Source organism: Momordica charantia (genome assembly GCF_013281855.1).
Source record: "Momordica charantia cultivar OHB3-1 chromosome 9 unlocalized genomic scaffold, Mcharantia_2.0 BLBB01000009.1, whole genome shotgun sequence".
Taxonomy (NCBI): domain Eukaryota; kingdom Viridiplantae; phylum Streptophyta; class Magnoliopsida; order Cucurbitales; family Cucurbitaceae; genus Momordica; species Momordica charantia.
This window is the reverse complement of record NW_028275167.1, coordinates 12,307,008-12,333,718: the sequence shown is the minus strand read 5'-3', so window position 1 is coordinate 12,333,718 and position 26,711 is coordinate 12,307,008. Positions and strand designations below refer to the sequence as shown.

The 26,711-nt window shown below is 35.4% G+C and overlaps 1 protein-coding gene across 2 annotated transcripts in view; it reads left to right on the top strand.

Moving 5' to 3' along the window:
• Positions 1-23,351, top strand: part of MAD1 (mitotic checkpoint family protein) — a 65,116-nt gene extending 41,765 nt beyond the window's left edge. The window contains exons 11-16 of one of the 2 annotated variants that reach the window (XM_022299458.2): positions 12,982-13,144; positions 15,064-15,154; positions 15,257-15,326; positions 15,545-15,673; positions 22,076-22,114; positions 22,998-23,351. In XM_022299458.2, the coding sequence (XP_022155150.1) occupies positions 12,982-13,144; positions 15,064-15,154; positions 15,257-15,326; positions 15,545-15,673; positions 22,076-22,114; positions 22,998-23,087 (582 nt within the window). In that variant the 3' untranslated portion in view covers positions 23,088-23,351. Of the gene's footprint in view, positions 1-12,981; positions 13,145-13,330; positions 13,393-15,063; positions 15,156-15,256; positions 15,327-15,544; positions 15,674-22,075; positions 22,115-22,997 lie in introns of those variants that run through there. The other variant, XM_022299459.2, reaches the window with a different exon arrangement.
• The last annotated feature ends 3,360 nt before the right edge of the window (positions 23,352-26,711 follow it).

Sequence of the window (26,711 nt, the reverse complement as noted above, 5' to 3'; positions counted from 1 at the left end):
TTCTCGTAAGGATGTGTGAGGAATACAAAGTTGATCTCCTTTAAAGAGGTAGCCATTGACTAGATGGAAATCGCCGGAGTTATTGTGATCTGTACATGTTTTCCATATTTCATGAAAATCTTTGTCATTATCGTAGGCTGTAGGTAGGTTAGAAAATGCTGTAATTTCGCCTTTTAGTAAAGTTAGAAAGGTTCCTTTTCTACTAAGGGCATTTGCAGCTTTATTTAGAGTTCCATCTTTATGTTTTATTACAAAGTCGAAGCGTTGAAGAAACGATAACCAGCGGGCATGCATTCGACTAATGGATTTTTGTGTGTATAAAAGTTTGAGAGAGAAGTGGTCCGTAAATAGTATAAATTCTTGACTTAAGAGATAGTGTTTCCATTGTTTTGGGGCTCTAATTTTTTGTGTGTATAAATGCTCGTATGTGCTCCATTTCTGACAATATGGGCTAAGCTTTTCACTAAAGTACTCCATCGGTGTTGGTTTTGTGATAAGACAGCCCCAATTCCTATACTGGAAGCATCTACTGCTACTTCCAAAGGTTGTGAAAAATCTGGTAATCGTAGGATAGGGCTTTGGGTAAGATTTTGTTTTAGAGTCACAAAGCTATGCTGTTGGTCAGTATCCCATTTGAAGTTTCCTTTTCTTAAACAATCTGTCAAAGGACTTGCTAAGGTACTAAAGTCTTTAATAAATTTTCTGTAGAAGGATGCTATGCCAACGAAACACTGTATGCTTTTATAGAATGTGGTTGAGGCCAATTAGTTATTGCTTTAATTTTGGAGGGGTCCATTTGAAGTCCAGCAGCACTAATAATAAATCCTAAGAAAGAGATTTATATTGCTAGGAATAAGCATATTTTAAGGTTTATGACTAGGTTATTTTCATTTAGTGTTGCAAACCAAAGTTGGAGGTGTGAGGTACTCTTCCCTTGTTTTACTATACACTAAGATATCATTAAAGTAAACAACAATGAATTTATGGAGATAGGGAAGGAGGACCTGATTCATTAGTCTCATAAATGTGCTTGGGGCATTTGATAACCCAAAAGGCATGACCAGACATTCAAACAATCCTTCGTTGGTTTTGAATGCTGTTTCCATTCATCCCTCGGGCGAATTCTAATTTGATAATAGCCGCTGCGAAGGTCTATTTTTGAGAAGATTTCAGCCCCGCCTAATTGATCCAATAGTTCTCCAATGCGTGGGATGGGAAAACGGTACTTAATGGTGATTTTATTGATGGCGTGGCTGTCTACACACATTTGCCACGATCCATCCTTTTTTGGGGTGAAAAGAGTTGGGACCGCACAGGGACTTAGGCTAGGTTGAATGTGACCCTTCTCTAGGATTTCAGCAATTTGATCGTGGAGAATCTTATATTCCTTTGGACTCATCTTGTAGTGTGGGCGATTAGGAAGGGTGGCTCCAGGTAACAAGTCTATATGATGTTGTATGTCTCTTAAGGGTGGTAGGGAGTCATGAGGTTGGAGTAGTTTGGGAAATGTATCTAAAAGGGACTCTACTGATGGAGGGATAGTAGTAACTGGGGTTTCGACGAGGGAGGTGAAATCTTTCACGATCATCCCTAAAAAACGAGTAGAACGATGTAAAAGCAGCTGTTTTCCACTGCATATGTGGAACAAGTTTGCTTTGTTTGTTGGTTTGACATTGTAGAGACTAAGATTGGAGAGAATCCAATGTTATGTATTCTCATTATTAAAGTCTATATATATAGACAAATATACAAGGTTGACCTAATCCTATAAGGAGAAGGTAAATGACAAATTAATATTAATACAAGAATACAAAATATACTAATATCTATACTCTAACACTCCCCCTCAAGTTGGTGCATATATGTTAATCATGCCCAACTTGTTAGACAAATAATCTATTCGTGCTCCATTCAACTTGTGTTCTGTGATTTTTGATATCATTGGGATCACCTCAGAAGTTACGATTGATTTCTTCTCAGCCATAACAAACAAACGAACTTATTTGAACAAAACGACATAACCAGACCAAACCAAATCTGAAGGAGAAAAGAGAATTGAACCAAACCAATTGAATTGAAACAAACGAACCGAACCGAACCAAAATCGGTATAAATCAACCAAACCAAACCGGAATGTGATGAACTAGACCAAACCGAACTTGAACCGGATGAACCAAACCACTTGAAACCAAACCGGTTGAACTGGACTGCTTGAACCAGATCAGGTGTTTTCTGAAACCAGAAACCCTAAGTGCTACCCCACGACAACTAGAGGGGCGAAGGCGATGGGCGGTGACGGAAGCGCACGACGACTGGCAGCGACGAAGGTGCAAAGGACGGCGAGACGAAACCCACGAATAGCAATTGGAAAACAGCAGCGGCGGTGGTGGTCGGTGGCGGCAGCATCGGTAGTAGTGAGTTGAGTTGGATAGCAATGCACAAAACCCTAAGGGCACAAAACCCTAATGGGCACAAAAGCCTAATGGGCATCAAAACCCTAATGGGCACAAAACCCTAACCATCAAAAGCCTAATGGGCATCAAAACCCTAATGGGCACAAAACCCTAATGGGCAAGAAACCTAGAGCTCTGATACCATGTAGAGACTAAGGTTGGAGAGAATCCAATGTTATGTATTCTCATTATTAAAGTCTATATATATAGACAAATATACAAGGTTGACCTAATCCTATAAAGAGAAGGTAAATGACAAATTAATATTAACACAAGAATACAAAATATACTAATATCTATACTCTAACAGACATTATTGGGATTTGTTAGGGGAAGCAAGACCACGGTCTTTCCCATCCAAACAAATTCATAAGTATTCTGCCTCCCTTTGTGCATCGTCTGTGTGTCATATTGCCATGGACGACCCAAGAGAATATGGCACACATCCATGTCTAAAACATCACACGTTATCTGGTCTTTATAGTTGGTTCCAATAGAGAGGGGAACAATACAAATGGTATTAACCAAGGCTTCCCCTCCTTTTCGGATCCAACTGACCTTATAAGGAGATAGATGTGGTGACAATTTGAGATTTAGGGTGGCAACCAACTTGCTAGACACCACATTTTCTGTACTCCCGCTATCAATAATAATGTTGCGAAAAAAAGAGTGCCCATGGTTTGCTAAATCGGTCTTCGGGGTCAAAAGAATGCGTTCTAGAACACAGGCTACCTGCTCACCATCATCAGGTTCAACATAGGTGATCTCCTTGTCTGAATCTTGACAATCATGGAGGTCATGATCCAAAGAATCATCAACAATTTTAAGCGTTTTCCACTAGGGACACTCGTTGGACAAATGACCCACTTGGCCGCATCGAAAACACTTGCCCAATGGGGATCTATTATAGGAAATCGTAGATTTCTTACTTTGGGAATCACTAGGCTCAACTTCCTCACCATTTTTGTTTTTGGACCCGGAAGAAGTGGCCTGAATTGAAGATTGGTCAGAAGAAAGAGAACCTTTCTTGGGTGTTCTAACCTGATTGTCGCCCGTAGTCCTCCTTTGATACTGAAATTTGAACTTGTTTGCCTGTTGTTCTTCCACGGTAACAGCTGTTGCAATGACTTCATTTAAGTATCTGATCGCTTGAAGTTGATTTTTTCTTTGATGTCTAACTGCAATGCAACCCATTGATGAATCTTGCAACTTGGTATTGCTCGTTCTCACCACGATTGGTTCTTGTTCCCAAGCGATGAAACTCTTCAGTGTAGTCGGCAATAAAGCGGGTTCCTTGTCGACAACCCTGATATTGGTTATACAATATTTGTTCATAGTTTGTAGGCAAAAAAGGGGCACGCATCAGTTTCTTCATCTTTTCCCAGGTGCGGATGGGAGCTTTACCAAACTGCGGTCTATTAAAGTCAATTTTAGAAGAAGAAAAAATATTATTGTTTTTCTTACTTGGAAAAAATAAAAACCTAGGCACCTTTTAAATAAAGGTGAGAAACTTTCCTTAAGAAGGAAACTAAAACATAAACTCCTAATTACATAAAATATAGGAAACTATGAATTCCTATATAAAAAAGGAAAGAATAAATATTACAATAATTATCTAAAATATATAAAACCAACACTCCCCCTCGAGCTGGTTTGAAGATGTCTTCCATTGCCAGCTTGTCAATTAACTTGTCGAATTGCCTTTTCGAAAGACCTTTTAGTTAATACATCGATTTGTTCTGTAGTTGACAAGTAGGTGGTACATATTACTCCTGCATTGATCTTCTCTTTTATAAAGTGTTTGTCGACTTCAATATGTTTTGTCCTGTCATGTAGAACTGGATTATGAGCTATGGAGATGGCAGTCTTGTTGTCACAATAAATACGAATAGGTTCTTTCTGAGTAAACTTCAATTCCTCTAGTAGCCTTTTGATCCATATACCCTCACAAATACCATGAGCTAAAACTCTAAACTTTGCTTCAGCGCTACTTCTTGCTACTACATTTTGTTTTTTGCTTCGCCAGGTAACTAAGTTACCTGCAACAAATGAACAGTAACGCGTCTGTCTGTATCACTACCAGCTCAGTCGGCATCGATATAAACTTCAAGTTGCAAATGGTCATGTTTTGTGAAACAGTATACCTTTGTCCAGAGTTCCTTTCAGATATCTTAGGATCTTGTAAACTGCTTGAAAATGAACTGAACCAGGAGAGTGCATGAATTGGCTCACTACACTTACGTCAAAGGCAATATCAGGACGTGTGTGGTCCGCTTGGCTTTGAAGCAAACCATAGCTAGTGACTGCTTTCTCAAAACGTTCAAACCATGCTCTAGAAGATTTTTTAAGGCCATAGAGAGATTTCTTCAATTTGCATACTTTGTTATCTCCAATATCTATTTCAAAACCTGGAGGTACATCCATAAATACTTCTTTTTCTAGATCGCCATTGAGAAAGACATTTTTTATATCTAATTGGTGAAGAGGCCAATCTAAATTAACAACAATAGATAAAAGAACTCTAATAGAGTTAATCTTAGCAACAGGGGCAAATGAACAGTAACGCGTCTGTCTGTATCACTACCAGCTCAGTCGGCATCGATATAAACTTCAAGTTGCAAATGGTCATGTTTTGTGAAACAGTATACCTTTGTCCAGAGTTCCTTTCAGATATCTTAGGATCTTGTAAACTGCTTGAAAATGAACTGAACCAGGAGAGTGCATGAATTGGCTCACTACACTTACGTCAAAGGCAATATCAGGACGTGTGTGGTCCGCTTGGCTTTGAAGCAAACCATAGCTAGTGACTGCTTTCTCAAAACGTTCAAACCATGCTCTAGAAGATTTTTTAAGGCCATAGAGAGATTTCTTCAATTTGCATACTTTGTTATCTCCAATATCTATTTCAAAACCTGGAGGTACATCCATAAATACTTCTTTTTCTAGATCGCCATTGAGAAAGACATTTTTTATATCTAATTGGTGAAGAGGCCAATCTAAATTAACAACAATAGATAAAAGAACTCTAATAGAGTTAATCTTAGCAACAGGGGCAAATGTTTCTTGATAATCTATCCCATAAGTTTGAGTGAAGCCTTTGGCTACCAACCTAGCTTTGTATCTTTCAATACTACCATCAACATTGCATTTTATAGTGAAAACCCATTTGCATCCCACTGTTTTCTTTTCTTTAGGTAGATCCACAATGTCCCATGTGCAATTCTGTTTTAAAGCATTCATCTCTTCCATAACTGCTAATTTCCAATTTGAATCATTTAGGGCCTCATGTATGTTCTTTGGAATAATCAAGTTCTTTATTTTAGAAGTGAAGCCTTTATGACTATCTGACAGTTTTTGATGAAAGGTAATTTGCAATAGGATATTTAGTGCAAGTACGAACACCTTTCCTAAGGGCAATAGGGACATCAAGATTAGATATATCAAGTGAGGTTTTTTGAATGGATGATTGATCAGGAATAGGAGATTGATTGCCTGGATTTTCAATATCATTCCTCGGGGTAGTAGACTAGGGTGACAAGTCAGCTCCTTGATCTTCATTTCTTTGATTGAAACGTCTCCTAGTATAAACTTGAAGCTCGTGATTTTTATCAGTAGGGTCATTTTGTGGTGGTTTTTCTCCCCTGGATGAAAATCTTCCACACGTGGTACTAAAGAATCAGGAATATCAGGACAAATGATATTCGGGAGAGAAGTAGAGACGTCCCAAAAATTATCTCCAGAACTCGATTCCTCCGCCTGAAAGAGATTTTTGGAAAAAAAAGGTTGATTTTCCCAAAAAGTTACATCCATGCTCACATAAATTTTCTTTGTCGTAGGATCAAAACATTTATAACCTTTTTGTGTCGAGGCATAGCCTACAAAAATGCATTTGATAGCCCGGTGATCAAGTTTAGATCGAAAAAGTTTTGGGATGTGAACATAAGTAGTACATCCAAAAACTTTTTTTGGTAGGTCCGAGAAAAGACAAACAGTAGGAAAGAATTTTTTTAGATAATCAAGGGGAGTTTTGAAGTTTAAAACTTTAGAAGGCATACGATTTATTAAATTAGCAGCTGTGAGAACAACTTCTCCCCATAAATACTTTGGAACATGCATAGAAAACATAATGGCACGAGAAACTTCAAGTAAATGTCTATTTTTTCTTTCCGCAATGCCATTTTGTTGAGGGTTGTCACGGCATGTAGGTTGATGAAAAATGCCATTGCTTTTAAAGAATTCCCCCAAGTAATCATTGAAATATTCAATCTCATTATCTGAGTGAAAAATACTTACTTTGGTTTGAAATTGAGTTTTAATCATTTTACAAAAATGCATAAAAAGGTCTTTCACTTCAGATTTTTTTGTCATTAAATAAACCCAAGTTAAATGAGTGTGATCATCAATGAAAGTTACAAACCATCGTTTTCCACTATAAGTTGAAATTTTGGAAGACCCCCATACATCACTAGGAATTAAATAAAATGGTTTTGAAGCCTTATAAGGTTGAGAGCGGTATGTAGAACGATGATTTTTAGCAAAAAATGCAACTCTCACATTGAAAATTTGAACAATCAATGTCTTTGAACAATCAATATCTTTAAATAAGGTTGGAAACAACAATTTTAAGTAGAAAAAACTAGGATGTCCTAGCCTAAGATGGCAAAGCATTATTTTTTCATTAACAGCAAGAGAAATGACACTATTTAGAGCTTGTTTATTACTAGTTGGAAGTTCTTCAAAGAAGTAGAGATCATCGAGCATCCTAGCACGTCCAATCGTCTTCCCCGAGTCTTGATCCTGAAAAAGACAATGAGTTTCAAAGAAAGTGATACGACAGTTAGAATCTTTAGAGATTTTACTAGTTTTGGAACATGAGGACAGTTTTTAAGGTTATATTTTCTGTTAATGGAATAGTTACTTTTCTTGCAATGGAAGAGAAACTGTCGTCTGCTATTCGAATTTTTTCATTGCAATATGTAGGATAGTAAGACTGGAAAAGTTTTGAAGAACTAATCATATGATCAGAGGCTCCAGAATCTATAATCCATGGAGATGAATTTAGACAAGATAAGGCATGAGGATAAATACCTGATTGTGCCAAAGAACCACTAGGATTACCAGATGATGAATTAGTCTTTAGCAGCTTTAGAAGTTGATCAATTTGCTCTTTATTAAACTGGTAAGAATCAACAGTATTTGCATTGGAAGAACTAGATGCTTGGTTGCCACTGCTCTTCTCACCTGGTTTATTACTCTTCCATTTTGCCGGTTTTCCATGAAGTTTCCAGCAAGTTTCACGGGTATGTCGAGGTTTATTACAATAGTCACACCAAACACGAGATTTCTCATTCCTTTATTATGATGATTTGAAGCTTTATTAGCAACTGCCTCATTCACCAATGCAGAACCTTCAATAGTCTTGTTTGTAGTTTTCTTGCCGAGCATAACATTCCTACGACTTTCTTCACGTCGTACTTCAGAAAAAACTTCATTAATGTTTGGAAGTGGTTTTCTACCAATTATTCTGCCTCTGACTTCATCAAATTCTACATTTAGACTGGCAAGGAAGGTGTAAATTCGATAATTTTCTATAGTTTTTTTATGATGTTTATAGTCATCCGAAGATTTCCACTCATGAGTATCAAAAAGGTCTAGGTCTTGCCAAATTCTATTTAAAGAATTAAAATATTTTGTAACTTTATCGGTTCCTTGTCATATTTCTCTGAGTTTTTGTGTCAGTTCAAATGCCTGTGATTGATTTTCTAAGTCGGAATACATCTCATTTACGTTTTTCCATAATTCACTTGCCGTAGAATAACACATATAGTTAGCACTGATCTCCTCATCCATAGAGTTAACCAACCATGTCATTACCATAGAATTTTCAATATTCCAGATATGAAATAAAGGATCTTCTGCCGCCGATGCTTTTTTATCTCCAGTAAGGTAGCCAATTTTACCTTGTCCACGAATATACATTCGAACACTTTGAGACCAATGAAGAAAATTATCTCCATTAAGTCTGATACTAGTAATTTGGATAGGGTGATTGGAGGAATTGAACTGGGTTTCAGAAATCTTAGAGTCACAATCTGTTTTCTTTGAAGATTCTCCCACTGATTTGAACCACGAAAAGAAGAAAGAAAAGAAAAAAAAAACAGAAACGTAACCTGCAATATGAAAGTTGAATCTGGCCCGAATCGAACCAAAAAAGTTAACCAAATCGAATCGAAAAAAAACCGGATCGGACCGAAAATGTAGTTCGAACCGGAAATTTGGACCAACAGAAGTGCCAAACCCTAGCAGCACAACGATTCCTCCAGAAGCGAAGACGAAAAGTCGGCGATGGCTGTGGACGGAAATCGGCGATTGGGCTAGAAAAATCTGGCGACGAATTTCAACTCTTGACCCACGAAGATCTGCAAACCCTTGATAGTTTATCACAGACGGCACCGGCGAACTAATATGTGAAATCCCGGTGACGAACGGATTTGTAAATAGCAATGGCACTCCGATCCTTAAGACGGCGCAATGATAGCGACCCGATCCTTCAGACAGCGCGATCCCTTAGACAACGACGACAAGATGGCAGTGGGCAGCGACGGTTATGGCGGTGGTGGGTGGTAAAAGTAGGGTGGCTAGAAATAGGGTTAGGTTTAAAGTTAGGGTTAGGGTTTATCTTGGCCCTGGTACCAAGTCAATTTTAGAAGAAGAAAAAACATTATTGTTTTTCTTACTTGAAAAAAATAAAACCCTAGGCACCTTTTAAACAAAGGTGAGAAACTTTCCTTAACAAGGAAACTGAAACATAAACTCCTAATTACATAAAATATAAGAAACTACAAATTCCTATATAAAAAAGGAAAGACTAAATATTATAATAATTATCTAAAATATATAAAACCAACAATTAACTTCCAATTGCTCCACCAAGCTGATGCCCCACTCTTCAATTTGAGAGCGACGAGCTGCACCTTTCTTGTGTCTGGTGTATTCATATATCAAAAAAAAACTTTCTACATGTTTAATCCATGCTAAAAACCCTTCAATGTTTAGTTTTCCATCGAAGGATAGGAGGTCCACCTTCATCTTGTAGTCACTTGGTTTGCCATGGTAATTTTGGTGGCGTCTGTTTTGACGACGATAATCTCCCCAGTATTGAAATGCTTCTTCATCGTTGGAGGAAATGTCTTGGTAATCTTGGCGCCTGGGAAAATGCCCATGGCGTCAATGGTGAGGAATATCGCCATGCCCAAATTGTTATTGCTGTGGAACAAACCCAACGTTTGGGAAGAATCTTGGATTATCACAGGGGAATTCTTGAGCAGGTGGATGTCGAGTGTAACAACACGTATTTTTCTAATACGGTCATTCTGACAAAATGTGGAAACGTAACTTTCAAAAAACCTTAAGAACTAAAATTATTCAGCGGAAGCAATTTCTTTACAGAATTTTTCTAAACTAACTTAACTAAATAGGAGGATGACTTTCAAACTCATGCCAGTATGCTAAATTTCACCTTCTACCAGAACGATCATTCAATCTTCATCTGAAAAACATTTAGGAAAACAAAAATGAGTACAAAAATACTCAATAAGCAATTTCCATATCACATTTCAAAATTCATTGTCCTTTCAAAACATTCGTAAACAAAAATACGAACAGATCAAAACTTTTAAAGTCCTTTAAAATATTTAATACAATTTTTAAAACTTTCAACACAAACTAAATTTTCAGAAACAAAGTCTTCAAATAAGGTAAAATTTTCAGTCAATCAAAACAAACTTTCATTATTTCAAAACAAACTTTCATTCATTCAAAACGAACTTTCATTTGATCAAACTCAAAATCTTTCAAAACAAACTTTCTTCCAATCAAAACCTTCAAAATTCTTTCTAAAACATTTGGTACAACTTTCAAACTTTCGAATAACTAAATCATTCAAACATTCAAAACAATCTTACATTCATTCATACTTTCAAAATCAGAGTGGAATGTTGCATTATTTGGGTAGCCTACAGAACATATGTGGTTACCCGTCGGTAACACTAAATCAATTAGAAGCTTCTATTAGAGTTGTCGAATTAATATCGACCAGAACTGAGTTACTTAAGTGTGAGGCCATGTGAGTGAATAACACACACATGAATCTTCATTCCCAAGGAATGCCAAATCACAAAAGTGCCTTCCCACAAATAAGCCAGAACAGAAATCCATCAATTCCAAATTAGGCTACTACCCCAAATAAGTAAAACGTTCCTCAAAACAAAATCATGGCATATCCAGATAGCCCTATGAAATCAATCAAAATATCTTTCAAATAAAATGCAAAACAAATACTTACTTTCAATATTAAATTAATTCAAAACATTGAACTAATTTAAAACAAAGTTTATCAATCATCTAAAACATGATTTCAAATATTTCACAAATAAACAAATATCAATTTCAAACCTTAAAATAAATGTAAACAAAACTTTATCAAATCATTTAACAATATTTCAAATACTTTGCAACTAAACATAATTTCAATTGCCAAATTAGTTTTCAAATCCATAATAAAACTTGAATTTCATATGCAAGATATCAATTTCAAATCGTCGTATCAAATCCAAAATACATTTTAGTTTTGGAAAAGATATGACAAATCACTTACAACATTTTTCGAAGGGATACGGTAAATCACTTACAATACTTTTCGAAGGGATATGACAAATTACTTACAATACTTTTTGAAAGATACGGTAAATCACTTACAATACTTTTTCGAAGGGATATGACAAATTACTTACCTCTTTCAGAAATCCTACGAACCTAATTTACTTCTTCCTTGGTAGTTGTCAACTTAGAGGCCTAGAAACAACCAATATCCAAAATCAATTCTTAAATCCTATCCAAGGATTTAAAAATCAACCAATTACTAACCAAATCTTATCTACCCAATTTTCCCATTCAAAACACTTTTTTATGCAAAATAATTAGGAAAGTATGAATTTGGGGCTACCAAACCAGATTTGAAAACTAGGTTAAAAAGCCTCTAAAATCCACCATAACAACCTTTAAAATTACAAGAATCGATATAAATCAATACGAACTAAATTTACAAAGAGTTTCTCAATAAAACCAGCTTAAAAACCTTCTAAACAATTGAAACTTTGGGGATTTTAAATCTGAAAAATTTTCTGTTTTATAAAATCAAGCTTCCAAGAATTTTCCATAAAACAATTAACAATTTATTGATTTTTATAGAAAAATCAGATCTGAAAACTTTATAGAAAACCTTTAAAATTTGGTAAAAACATATAATTTTTCATGTAAAAATCATAACAACAAACTATAATTTATAGGATACAAATAGGTAAACTTTTTATGTAAAAAGAGCCTCAAAAAAGTCCAAAAACAATCTCATAAACAAAAAGATTCAAACCAAAAATTCTGGAAAATTTTTAGGGCAAAAGTCCTTAAAATCTTTTATTCTAAAAACAAAGACCTCAAAACTTTTCCCAATAAATTGAATTAAAGAACTACAAATCAAGAAAAATAAAACTAAAACAATGAGAAGAAAATCTTACTGATCTTTGAGAGAAAATACCAAAACTCTTATTCTTTTCTTTTCTTTTTCTCTTTGAGAGAAAACTAGGTCTAACAGTTTAAGAAAATAAAACCTAGGGTTTAAGGGCTTTTATAACAAACCCTAATGAATCTTTATTTAAAAATGATAATAAAAAGATAAAGATTTAATAAAACTCTTTCTTTTTATTTTTTTCAAATTCTATGAACAAATTATCTTTCAAAAATAATTTCTAAAACAAAAAGGTTTATCTTTGAGAAAATAAAAGAAAACAATTAAAAAAATAATAATTTAAGTATATATATATATTTATATTTTTTTTCGGTTGTTACATCGAGCGTCTTGAAGTGGGTGGGGAAAAGGAGGAGGTTCTTGAGTAGGGAGAGGTTCTTGCTGCAATCTTGGAATTGGTTGCTGTCCATTAGGATGAATCTTGATTCCTTGTTCCCTTTTTTCCTTCCCAAGAATCCCTCTTGGTTGTTCTTGATGCAACTGAAGATCATCCAACTTATCTACGATCACGTTCAGAATTTGGCGGATCTCTACCACATTCCTTTGGAGGTTTTCAACAGCCCCCTCAACCATCATCAAGCGGGTGGTTGTGGCTCGTGGAGAGAGGACGGCGGTAGATTCTATCTCTTGTTCAGCAAGCGAACCTTCGGCCGTGGGCGGAGCAACCTTTTTTCCAGCCACCCAAGTATTCTTTGTCACTCTGATACCAACTTGATGTAGACTCAAATGAGATAAGAGCAGTTTTATTCCAATTGCTTGAGAGAATACAAAGGAGCTTCCTATTTATAGACAAATAGGCTACCCTAAACTAAAGGCTTTTAATTTAAGCTGATAAGACATGCTAACTAAACAACTAAATCATAACTAACTTAATGTATAGTTAGTTACATCATCATCTGTGCCCCGTAAATGATTAGCAATCTCGTGTTTTATCTTTCCTTCCAGTTAGGACATGGTGATTTTTCCGCAACAAGTACAAAGGTTTTGCGAATGGTAAACACCCTTGCTGTTGACAACGAGGCAAAACAGACTATAGATGCCTTAAAATCTGAATTGCAGAAGACAAAGGAGAAGTTACAAGCTGTTGAAGAATTAAAGACTCCATCAGGTATGAGAACCTTTTCTAATTTATGTTAGTTGAGACTCCATCAGGTATGAGAAACTTTTCTATGAGAGGTTTTTAATTTATGTTTGTTAGTTATTAAGCTGGTCCTGTATAGGTACTCATTTATTTGAGAACCTTGATTATCACATCTTTCCCCCCGGGCTCATTTTCACACTCATTGTAGTGTAGGTCGCATCCTGCTTGCCAAATAAGGTGTTCTCTCTGCAAATCTGAATGGGAATATCTTGAATGTGAGAGAATAAAAATATTCTGTCTCATTATTGAATGTATGAGTTATGTCTTTTAGAAGAAAACCATTACAAATAAGGGAAATAATAAAAATAAAGATAACGTAATTATTACCGTTGTTTTGACTACTAATATTTAGAGATTATATTTACAACAATTATGGAACCCAACAAAATATTTCTTTTTTGTGTAGCTTTTGTTAAATTATATGCGTTACCTTCTTAATTTCCTATTGTAGTTAGGTTTTAATAAATTAGGGTTTCCTTATTCTAGGTAAGTATTTCCTTATCCTAATTGGCAAATTTTAGTTTTCTTTTCTTATTTGTAACTACTATTTATACCCTTATCAACTTTGGAAAGTGACAAGAAAAGAATTATTTTTCTTTATCAATTAACATGGTATCAGAGCCTTGAGGCTTTTTCGATTGGCCTTCATTGCCGATCACTTTTTCAATCGTCCTTAATTGTTGATCAGTTTCCTACTAGTTTTGGGTTTGCCGTTCGTGGTCGATTCGTGGGTTGTGTGGCTGCTGTGTTTTTAGGGCTTCAATAAGATAAGAAAAACTTTTTTTTTTGTCTGGTTCAGATACGGTCTACGGGATTTTCGGTTCGGTCTGATTTGATTTTTCTGTCTGTGCGGCTCAAAGTATTTCCATCCCGGGTCAGCGTATCTCCTGTCCGGTTCAGCGTGTTTCCTACCCGGTTCAACATACACTCAACTCGGTCTAGCCCATTTCGGACCAATTCGGTCTATTTTGGACCCGGTTCAATTTGTTGTCGGTCTGGTTCAGCATTTTTCTGCTCGGTTCAGCCCGTTTTTCAGTTCGGTTTGACTGGTTTTGGTTTGGTTCAGCCGGTTTTTGGTTTAGTTCAGCCCTCTTTCGGTTCGGTTCAGTTCAGTGCTGATTTTTCACCCTTCTATTTGGTACTTCAAACTTCAGTTTTATGCATGGATCTCCATTTTTTGAGTTGTTGTTTAGTCTGTTCTAGCACTAATGTCGCAATCATCCAAAATTACCAAAAAATTGGACATACATGAGATCAAACAATTAAAAAGCTTCTTAAAAACTTTGGATAATGCTCCAAGTCAAGGAACAAGATCGATAACGTTGACAAGTACAACTTTTTAGCCTAAACGTTGTACCTGGATTATTGATTCTGGTGCAACTGACCATATTTTTTATGTTTCCCAATTACCCAGAATACTGGGAGTGGAAAATTGAATTTAGTGGGCTAGAATGTGTTGGATATTGAACGTGGCATGTCTATTTCATCAAGTCTAGCCCCATTTTTTTCTTAACAGTATAGATGGAGCCTTAAACTAAATGACTGTAAAATTACAACAAAGGAGAAGGACAAAAAAGTAATAAACTCCTGGATTTAAGATATTTTCTAATATAGATGTTGGAACATTTGATATCGTGTTTAAAAAATCTACTACGTGCTAATATTTAGATGTTAAAAAATTCAATGATTAATCTGGAAAATTTTCTTTGTTGAAACAAAAACTGTTCCAATTGTAACGATGAGTTAAAACAGCTAATGAAACGTACAGTTAAAACAATAAGCAAAAGAGACAGCACAACAAAGAAGCGACACAATGATCATTCATTACTCATTATACAACCAACACATTTTTCTCACTTTTGTGTATTCGCTTGTTAATTATTTAGGTGACGCTGGGAAGGTTGTGGATTCATACATATCTGGAAAAATAATGCAGCTAAAGGAACAAATTGCAACACTTGAAAAGCGTGAAGAGAGGTCAGTGCTTGATGCAATATCCAATAGTTTCAAGATTTGATGAACTCCGGTTTTCTTACTCCTTAAATTAATGGAGCATGATAAGATACTACTGCTATACAGATATAAGACTGTTTTTGCGGATAGAATTTCAGTGTTTAGAAGGGCTTGTTGTGAACTTTTTGGCTACAAGGTATTACACTCTTCCGGAACTATTTTCATCTTCATATTTTGTTGCTTTGCTCCTATATCATTTTCGGATTTGTAATGGAGTATCTTAAAATGAGTTTACTAGGACTTGCAAGTTGCAACTGAGATACCGAGTGAATGTAAAATTGATATTCGAGTTTGACTATAATGTGTTTGTAACTTACTGTATTCTTCTACTCACATTGTTAGTAATTTTGTCAGATTGTGATGGATGAACATCAGCGAGCTGATGGTATTCCTGTTACAAGGTTTACCCTTCAATCAATATATGCTCAAAGTGATGAGGAGAAGCTGCAATTTGAGTATGAATCTGGGAATACAAACATCTTGGTACGATATTAAATTTTGTGAAATTTTTCTAGATGCTATATGCTAGCTTATCCATCCTTTTTTTAATTGCATTGTTATGTGAAATAAAAGAAAGAGGCCATAAGATAACATGTTGTGGACTGTTTTTTCTTTTGTGCACTTTCAAAATCTCATGTCTTTCAGTTTTGAATTAAGTTTCTCAAGGAATAATCCCTAGTTATCTTTTCATTTTTTTAGTTTGAACCTTTCATATGAGTAGAACAATGAGTTTCTTCAAAATAATTTTTGGAACTCTAAATTATAGAGATAAATACTTTTTGCTGTAAAGTTATGGGGACGGTTGTTGGAGTCTTCGATTGGAGAAATAGAGATTGCAAGGCGATGGTGGGGGAGTTTTTTTTTGTATCCCCTTTTGGGATAAGGGCAAAATTATTTGCCGGACGTGTCTTTTCGCCATTTTGTGGGGACATGGATTGAGAGAAACCATAAAGTTTTTAGAGTGTTAGAGAGATCTTAGGATGCTTCCTGGGAACTTATAAGATTTAATACTTCTTTCTGGGTCTCGGTTTCAACGGATTTTTGTAACTATTAGTTAGATATTCTTGGAGATTGGAGCCCCTTCTTGTAGGCTTGGCTTCCTTTTGTTAGGCTGGTTTTTTTGAAGCCTTTGTACATTCTTTCATTTGTATTATGAAACCTCAGTTTATTATAATTAAAAAAAACCCTTTTTAATATTTAAAGCTTTTCACTATTGGTTCCTTTTGTCCCTGCATTACGAAAAAAGATAGCTCAATCTCTAAGATTTAGAAAATTGTTTTATTTCTAGTTACATAAGCAAAAAGGTTGACTATACTTTTTTATTATTATGAATTTTATAATATTTTTATGCTAATGTGGCCATAATTAATTATTTCTTATTTCTTATGCAGCAGAAAATAATTAAAAATCAAATTTAGCTTACTACTGATTTACTTAAAAACAAAATTAAACAAACAAAGGCGATAATTCAATAAATATAATACATATTTATCGATTATTTTTCCTCTTTTTCAAGTAAGAAAAATACTTGAAAAAACTCCAATGGACCTAAGAAAAACAACACTTCTATCCCTTTCTCTCTGTTGAGTTATGAGTTTTTTCTTGTAACTCAAATTTAGAATTCGGTTTTTATCTTTTAAGTTTCTTTTCTTTAATTGTTAGATTTAATTTTCAGTTTTTTATCTTTTAAGTTTCACTTTTATAAATTGTAAGTTTCTCCGTTCTAATTTTGGTTCAAGTTATGTATTTTGGACACCTATATAAGGGTGAACTTCCATGAGAAGTTAGTGTCACCGACATTTGTACTTTCATTTGTTTATTCATAATTTTGAATCACTTCAATTTGAAGTTGATTTCTCTTCTAGATTTCTAGTTTCTCACATTTCATATTTCCTCATTGTTCATCAAACATTGAGAATTTTAATATTGCTTCCGCATTATTTTTTATCACTTTCATTTTCTCAACAGTGGTATCATTTTCTTAATAGTGGTATCAGAGTCTTAGATTTAAAGGTGCTGTGATTTTATTTGAGGGAGAGAAATTCCAATTTCTTATTTGATAATGTCTTCAAATTTTGGTGTTACCTCTCCCCCACATTTTAGTGGTGAAAACTACCAATTTTGGGTTGTTAAAATGCAATCCTATCTCAAAGCACTTAGTCTTTGGGAATCAGTTTCAACAGATGCCGATCCCGAGCCATTGGGAGAAAATCCAACATTGAATCTTATCAGATTACATGAAGAGGAGAAGTTAAAGAAGCCTAAAGCTTTATCTGTAATTCATGCTTCTTTATCTAATCCTATATTTGCTAGAATTATTGATTGTAAAATAGCAAAAGAAGCTTGGGATAAATTACAGGAGGAATTTGAAGGGAGTGCAAGGGTAAAAGCTGTCAAATTATTAACTCTCTAAAGAGAGTTTGAGATGCTCAAGATGAAAGATTCGGATTCTGTAAGGGACTACACAACTAAAGTGATGACCATTGTGAACCAGATCAGACTAGCTGGTGAAGATTTTCTAGATCAAAGAGTTGTGGAGAAAATAATGGTTAGTGTTCCTAGCAAATTTGAATCAAAGATCTCGGCAATAGAGGAGTCTTCTGATCTGACTACTCTCTCTATAGCTGAGTTAATTAGCAAATTACAAGCCCAAGAACAGAGGGATACAATGCGTAACGAAGAGCATGTTGAAGGTGCCTTTAATGCCAAGAAACCTACTGCACAAGATGATAAAAAGTCAACCAAAGATCGGGGGAGCAAGGGAAAAGGAGGAGCGTCAAAGAATGGTAAATTTCCTCCTTGTCGTTTTTGTAAAAGGACCAACCATGCTGAGAAGGATTGTTGGTACAAAAACAAACAAGTCTACCATTGTGACTATTGCAACAAGGATGGTCATACGGAGAAGTTTTGTTATGCCAAACAAAACCAAGCCCAAAATCCCTTACAACAAGCAAATTGTGCATACAACAATCAGGAAACAAATTTGTTGTTTATAGCTTCTCATACAAGTAACAACGGTTCAACCCATGGCTAATTGACAGTGGATGCACTACCCATATGGCTAAAGATATCAATCTGTTTAGCCAGATTGACAAATCTATACCGTCTAAGGTGGTTCTTGGACATGGCGAGACGGTACTAGCTGAAGGTAAAGGTACTGTCGTCATGCATATTAAGCAAGGTGAAAAGATAATATCAAATATTTTATATGTTCCAAGATTATCTCAAAACTTGCTTAGTATTGCTCAATTGTTGCATGCTCAATTGTTGCATAACAATTTTTCTGTGGTTTTTAGTGATCAAGATTGCGCTATTTATGACCCTCATGGAGTAGAGATTGCAAAGGTCAAAATGATTGGCAATGCTTTCTTTTTGAAGGGTGACTCACTGTGTCATCATGCTCTAAATGCCAAAGTGGAAGAAAGCAAAAAATGGCACCATCGCTTTGGGCACTACAAAGCTTTGCAAAATTTGCATTCTTCTAACATGGTTGAAGATTTTACCAACTTTGTCTCATTTGATCAGATTTGTGAAAGTTGCCAAGAAGGGAAGATGCACAGACTACCTTTTCCAAAAGGTGGAAGTTTTAGAGCCACACAAAAGCTTGAATTGGTGCATAGCGATGTTTGCGGTCCCATGCGCAAAGCATCTATTGGGAATAATAAATATTTTATTCTCTTTATTGACGATTTTTCCAGGATGACTTAGGTATATTTTCTGATCGAGAGAACTCTAGTTTTTGAAATTTTCAAGAAGTTTGTGAATCTTGTTGAACTCAAAGTGGTTGTAAGCTCAAAACTTTGAGAACAAACAATGGGAAGGAAGAGCAGTCCATTACCTACACGCCCATTACCTACACGCAATTTGACAAGTTTTGTGAAGACTTGGGAATCCAACACCAACTGTCCATTACCTACATGCCCCAGTAAAACGGTGTTTCAGAAAGGAAGAACAGAACCGTGATGGAGATGACAAGATGTTTACTCTTTGGGAAGAAATTGCCAAAATATTTTGGGCTGAAGCTGTATGTACTGCTATTTACTTGCTCAATAGACTTCCTACAAGGGCAGTTAAGGGCAAGACTCCTTATGAAGCTTGGTCAGGTAGAAAACCTTCCATTAAAAACTTGAAGATTTTTGGATCTATATGTTACTCTTTTGTTCCTTCTATTAAGAGATCTAAACTTGATGAGAAGGCAATTATAGGAGTATTTATTGGCTATGCCTCTGATTCAAAAGGGTATAGAATTTTTTATTTGAACACCGAAGAGGTTATCTTGAGTCGTGATGTCATTGTTGATGAAGATTCTTATTGGAATTTTGAGGAGCAAAAAATTGTCAAAGACTCACCCACCAATTTTGAAAATTTAGAACAAATTGAATCTTCTTTTGATTCAATTGACTCTAATGATCAAGGTAACCAAGATCCTCGTTCGAATGATGATGATCTTGTTGATGCAACTGGCGATGGTTCAAATTACAAGGTAAGATCACTGGCTGATGTATATGAAAGTTGTAACTTTGTTATTGTTGAACCAAATAGCTATCATGTAGCTTCACAATCAACCGAATGGATTGCTTCTATGAAAGCTGAATTAGAGATAAAATAATACATGGGAGCTTGTAGACCAACCACGAGGTAAGAACACGTTAGGTGTGAAGTGGGTATTCAAGGTGAAGTATAATTCTGATGGTTCAATCAACAAATACAAAGCAAGGTTAGTGGTAAAAAGGTATGCACAACAACCTGGAGTTGACTATGGAGATACATTTGCTCCAGTTGCACGACATGACACTATACGGTTGATTATTGCTTTAGCTGCACAATTGGGGTGGAAAATATTCCATCTCGATGTAAAATCGGCTTTCTTGAATGGTGACCTTGAGGAGGAGATTTATGTAAGTCAACCTGAAGGGTTTGTAGAAGAAGGCAAGGAAGAGAAAGTATATCGTCTGAGAAAAGCTCTCTGTGGTCTGAAGCAAGCACCTCGAGCTTGGTACAGTAAAATTGATTCATATTTGATCCTTCAAAGTTTCAGAAGGAATTTGAGTGAAACCACTCTCTATGTTAAGGTTGGTGAAAATTCGAATCAACTCATTCTTTCTCTTTATGTTGATGATATGCTAGTAACTGGAAATATCAAATGCTTCAAGATTTTAAAGTTGAGATGGAAAAGATGTTTGAGATGTCAGATCTCGGTTACATGCATTATTTTCTTGGTATGGGAATCCATCAAGAAGACAAGCGTATTTTTATTGCCCAAAGAAAGTATGCTCAAGGAATTTTGAAGAAATTCAAGATGGAAACATGTAAGTTTGAAAGTTTCAAAGAATGATGGTGAAAAGTTTTCTAATCCTTCAAATTACATAAGTTTAGTAGAAAGTCTCTTGTATTTGACGGCATCTAGACCAGACTTACTGTTTGCTGCAAGTTTACTCCTCGAGATATATGAATTCACCTAGTGAAGTTCATTTTGGTTTTGCTAAAAGAGTCTTTAGGTACTTAAAGGGTACTCTTGATTTTGGAATCTGGTTTAAGTGTACAGGTAATTTGAAATTGATTGGATATGCTGATAGTGATTGAGCTGGTTGTGTTGATGACTCTAAAAGTACTTCTGACAATGTTTTTTCTCTTGGAACCGGAGTTTTCTCTTGGAACTCAAGAAAACAAGAAGTGGTGGCTCAATCTACTGCTGAAGTTGAATATATTTCAGCCACATCAGCTGAAAATCAAGCAATATGGCTTCTCAAATTGCTTGATGATTTGGGATTCAAACCAGAGGAACCTATGATATTATTATTTTGTGATAACAAGTCTGCTATTGCTATTGCCTCAAATCCTGTACAACATGGTAGAACAAAGCACATAAAAGTTAAATTTCATTTATTGAGAGAAGTAGAGAAAGAAGACGACATCAAGCTCATTTTTTGTAGTTCTGAAGAACAATTTGCCGACATTCTCACAAAAGTTTTACCACACAGACAATTTGTGTTTCTGCGCCAAAAGTTGGGTGTGACAAAGAAAAATCTCGAGGAGTGTTGAGTTATGAGTTTTTTCTTGTAACTCAAATATAGAATTCCGTTTTTATCTTTTAAGTTTCTTTTCTTTAATTGTTAGATTTAATTTTCAGTTTTTTATCTTTTAAGTTTCACTTTTATAAATTGTAAGTTTCTCCATTTTAATTTTGGTTTAAGTTATGTATTTTGTACACCTATATAAGGGTGAACTTCCATGAGAAGTTAGTATCACCGACATTTGTACTTTCATTTGTTTATTCACAATTTTGAATCACTTCAATTTGAAGTTGATTTCTCTTCTAGATTTCTAGTCTCTCACATTTCATATTTCCTCATTGTTCATCAAACATTGAGAATTTTACTATTGCTTTCGCATTATTTTTTATCACTTTCATTTTCTGAACAGTGGTATCATTTTCTTAACACTCTCCATCCATCTCCCCCTCCCTGTCACATGCTGTGTTTAATTTCAAATCTAGGAGAAAACAAGATAGGAGTAGGGTGAGGGCAAAAAGGTGGTAAGAGTTTTTGAAGGAGAGAAGAAGAAAACTGTTAATTGATAAGAAAAAGAAAATAATGTTTATTTATCTTTTAAAGAGTTGATACAAGGATATAAATAGTAGCTAGAGCTATCAAGAAGAAGAAGAAAACAAAACCCTTGCCTATTAGGATAAGAAAATACTTTCCTATTTAGAACAAGGGAACCCTAACCTATAAACACAATAGGAAATTAAAAGATAACAAATATAATTTAACACATTAGCTTTGGCTTTGTTTACTTTTTAATTTATTTGTTTAATCATTATTTATGAATTAATATAACTTATTTATTTGTTGAACATATGAATGTTTTTTATCTTGTAAACAGGCAAATAGTTACACCTCTCAACCCGAGTTATCTCGTCAGGTATGAAAATTAGTATCACCTTGAATATTTTTATTTGCTTTTTATGCTTAACACCGGTAGGGAGGGGCCATTTATCATTCTTTTGTATCAGAAAGTTGGTTCAGAATTGAATGAAAATTAATGAAAGCATTACATGTTCCAAAGTTCTATCACCAAAGGTTATTATGAAAGACGATTATATGACTGATTCGGTATGGAGCATTACTCAGAACTAGATAAATAGAAGTGATGTAGCCCAAACCTGTAAAAGAATCCACAAAGAAAATCGTTATTCACAATGGAAATTGATTCTAAAGATGATGTGAATACAAAGTCCAAAAGCCTCTAAACCAAAAATATGAAACTAACTCACTACACCAGTTTCGTTCCCAGCTGGCCATACTTTTGGCATGATCCGTGGATATGGGACCAGCCCTTAGCCCAATACTTTAGTGACTTGTATTACATTTCTACAAAGAAATTTTCTACTTTAGAAGACTGTTGGAATAGGGACCAAAGCGACCGGGACTTGGGTTATAAAAGAGGTTGATAGTTGGTTGGGGTTGGTGAATAGGCTGGTTGCAGTCAAGTTAGGTAAGGTTGTGGACAAAGTAGTGTGTTCATGACCAATAAACCTTAGTTACACCTAATGTGATCTCAGTCGGGCCAATGTACTCCAAGTTAGGCCACGCCTATTTTTTTTATTTTCTTTGTTAATGTCTCATTTTCATCTCGTTGCATGTTAAGATGGATAAACTCGGCTGACTCTCACGTTGCATGATCGACTTTGCAGCAAATACTCATTTTATCATAGTATTTATTTCTGGTGAAATTGCTATTTAGAAAGGTTAGTGTTTACAGGTAGTACTAGTAGTGATTGGCTAAAGTTATTTAACACTTGCAGATAGAGATATTCATCCGGAAGATGAATTCAATACCAGCTTTTACTGCAAACTTAACTGTGGAGTCCTTCAATAGGCGAACGCTTTCGTAACACCGCATTATACTTTTTCTGAGAGCTCCAAAGTTTCTTGTTGCATGTCAACGAGTTCTACACATGTTTGATTCTTTCGGAGTTATTTGTGAATGTGTGAAGCAAAGGAACATGTTTCCTCAAGTTGTATGTAATGTAACTCAGAAGTAAGTTCTTAGCTGTGAATGATTTTGGGTTTCTGCATGTGTACTCGAAGTAAATGCTCTCATTTGCCCTGAACTTGTATGTTTTTAGTGGTAAAGTTTCAACCATTTGCTGATAAAAGTTTGTGTGTGCAGACTGTCATTTAGCTGTGAGTTGTGTGAAAGGTAGAATTTTTTTTTTTTGTGTTGTCTTCCTATTTTCTTTATTTGATTGGAAATAAAGAATATGTTGAAATTTACAAGAGAAAAAAGTGGAATGGAGAAGTTTACCAAAGAAAAAGAGGTTTTACTAGAACTAAACAAAAAGATGAAATTATTACTGTATTAAAAGGTAGAATGTTATAGAACCATTTATGGACAGTTTTACTCTCTGGTTCGGAAATTCCAGCTTTAGAGGAGGCATACACTCGAGTACTTTGTGTTGAGAAGTCACAATCCGTCCTGTCATCTCAGTCTAACAGTGTTTTGGTTGGACGTAGTACAAATGTATATCGAGGTAATACCTACCAAGGAAGTTCCACGACTTCGAATGCTCGACGATGGAATTCTAGTGCTCCAAAATCAAATTCAGGAGATGTCATTATATGCAATTATTGTCATAAGCTTGGACATACAAAGCGAGAATGCAGAAAGCTATTGAATAAAGGTTAGAGAACACAGTCTGCATATGTTGCATCTACTCCTGATAATGCTGGCAAGTTAGTTATGATTCCTGCGGAAGAGTTTGCTAAGTTCCAACAGTATCAAGAGTCATTGACGGCATCGTCCTCTAATTCGATTACCGCAATCGCTGAATCAGGTAACACCAATAAATGTCTTCTTTCCTCCGCGATAAAATGGGTCATTGACTCTGGCGCGACAAATCATATGTCAGGTAACCCTAATTTATTTGCTAATGTCTCCTCGTCTACATCGTTACCTGATGTTACCATAGCAGATGACACCACTTCTCCGGTTCTTGGCTCTAGCACAGTGCATCATTCCAAATCTCTTTCATTGACCTCTATCTTAAATCTACTACAATTCTCTTTTAATTTGAAGAGCTTCCTAGCAATACATCTCCTTCTGTTCCTGATTCTTCTCTTCCCACCATTACTCAAGTTTATTCTCGTCGGCAACCTCCTACGGACTCATGCTCTATACTAGCAGCTTCTTTACCCGTGGATCCAGGAATAAGTGATGACCTTCCTATTGCTCTTAGAAAAGGTAAGCGTAAACTGTTCATGAAGCTTTGTCTCATCCTGATTGGCGGGCTGCTATGTGGGAGGAAATGACTGCCTTAGATGACAATGGTACTTGGATTTAGTGCTCTTCTTGCAGGAAAGAAAACTATCAGTTGTAAATGAGTGTTTGCTGTTAAAGTTCATCCTGATAGATCCATTGGCCGTTTGAAAGCTCGCCTTGTTGATAAAGGATATGCGCAGACTTATGGAATTGATTATTCTGATACTTTTTCTCTGGTTGCTAAATATGCTTCTTTCAGGTTATTCATTTCTTTGGCATATATTCATCATTGGCCCTTACATCAGCTTGATATTAAAAATCTCTTCCTCTATGTTGATCTTCAAGAAGAAGTGTATATGGAGCAACCACCAGGTTTTGTTGCTCAGGGGAGAATGGAAAGGTATGTCGTCTTCGTAAATCCTTATATGGGTGAAACAAAGTCCATGAGCATGGTTTGGAAAATTCAGTCAGGTAGTTGAGGACTTTGGAATGAAGAAGAGTAAGTCGGACCATTCTGTCTTCTATAAACAAACTGAGTCTGGTGTTATCTTACTGGTTATATATGTTGATGATATTGTGATTGCTGGTAATGATTCATCAGGCATCCTATCACTTAAAACTTTTCTTCATAGTCAATTACATACTAAGGATTTGGGAGTGCTGAAATACTTCTTAAGAATTGAGGTAATAAGGAGTAAGAAGGGGATTCTCTTATCACAGCGAAAATATATACTTGACCTGTTAACTGAAACAGGAAAGTTAGCTGCTAAGCCACGTAGTACCCCAATGATACCTAATTTACAACTTACAAAGGAAGGGAAGTTGTTGAAAGATCCTGAGAAGTGTAGGAAATTAGTAGGGAAGCTGAATTACCTTATAGTTACGAGGCCATACATAGCTTATCCAGTCAGTATTATGAGTCAGTTTATGAGTTCTCCTACGACTGACCATTGGGCTGTATTGGAACGTATTATATGTTATTTAAAAGGTGCTCCTGGACGTGGTTTGTTATATAAAGATCATGGTCATCTTAATATTGAGGAAGGAGGAGTTATCATCACGAACATGAAACAAAAAAACAGTGTCCTTTTGGCAAAATGTATGCAATACTCTACGGAGGAGAATTCTCCTTGGAGGAGAGTTATTGATGCAAAGTATGGGCTCTTAGCAAGCTTCTTGTTGAGATTTGAGGTTTTTTCTTCATTAAGTTTTTAGTTTTTTATTTTTTAAGTTTCTTTAAGGTTAGATTTAATTTTATGTTATTTCGTCTTTTAATTTTTAGTTTTATGACTAGTAAGTTTTTAGGTTTTAAATGATGTTTTAAGTTTTATGTTGGTTACAAAATAGGTTCAAGTATTGTACCTATATAAAGGTGAACTTCCATGAGAAGTTTGTACCACATTTCTTGTATCACCAACATTTGTACTTTCATTTGTTTATTCATAATTTTGTATCACTTCAATTAGAAGTTGATTTTTCCTTCTATTGAATTCTACTCCCTCACATTTCATATTTCCTCATTGTTCATCAAATATTGAGATTTTTACTATTGCTTTCGTATTATTTTTTATCACTTTCATTTTCTCAACAGTGGTATCAGAGCAAAGATTTAAAGGACTGTGATTTTATTTTGAGGGAGAGAAATTTCAAATTCTTATTTGATAATGTCTTCAAATTTTGGTGTTACCTCCTCCACATTTTAGTGGTGAAAACTACCAATTTTTGGTTGTTAAAATGCAATCCTATCTCAAAGCACTTAGCCTTTGGGAATCAGTTTCAACAGATGCTGATCCTAAGTCTGGGAGAAAATCCAACATTGAATCATATGAAATTACATGAAGAGGAGAAGTTAAAGATCAACCAAAGATCAGGGGAGGGCAAGGGAAAAGGAGGAGCGTTAAAGAATGGTAAATTTCCTCCTTGTCATTTTTGTAAAAAGACCAATCATGCTGAGAAGGATTGTTGGTAAAAAACAAACAAGTCTTGCATTGTAACTATTGCAACCATGATGGTCATACGGAGAAGTTTTGTTATGTCAAACAAAACCAAGCCCAAAATCCCCAGCAACAAGCAAATTGTGCAGAAAACAAGCAGGAAACAAATTTGTTGTTTATGGCTTCTCATACAAGTAACAACGAGTCAACCTCATGGCTAATTGACAGCGGATGCACTACCCATATGGCTCAAAATATCTATCTTTCTAGCCAGATTGACATATCTATACAGTCTAAGGTGGTTGCTTGACATGGTGAGACGG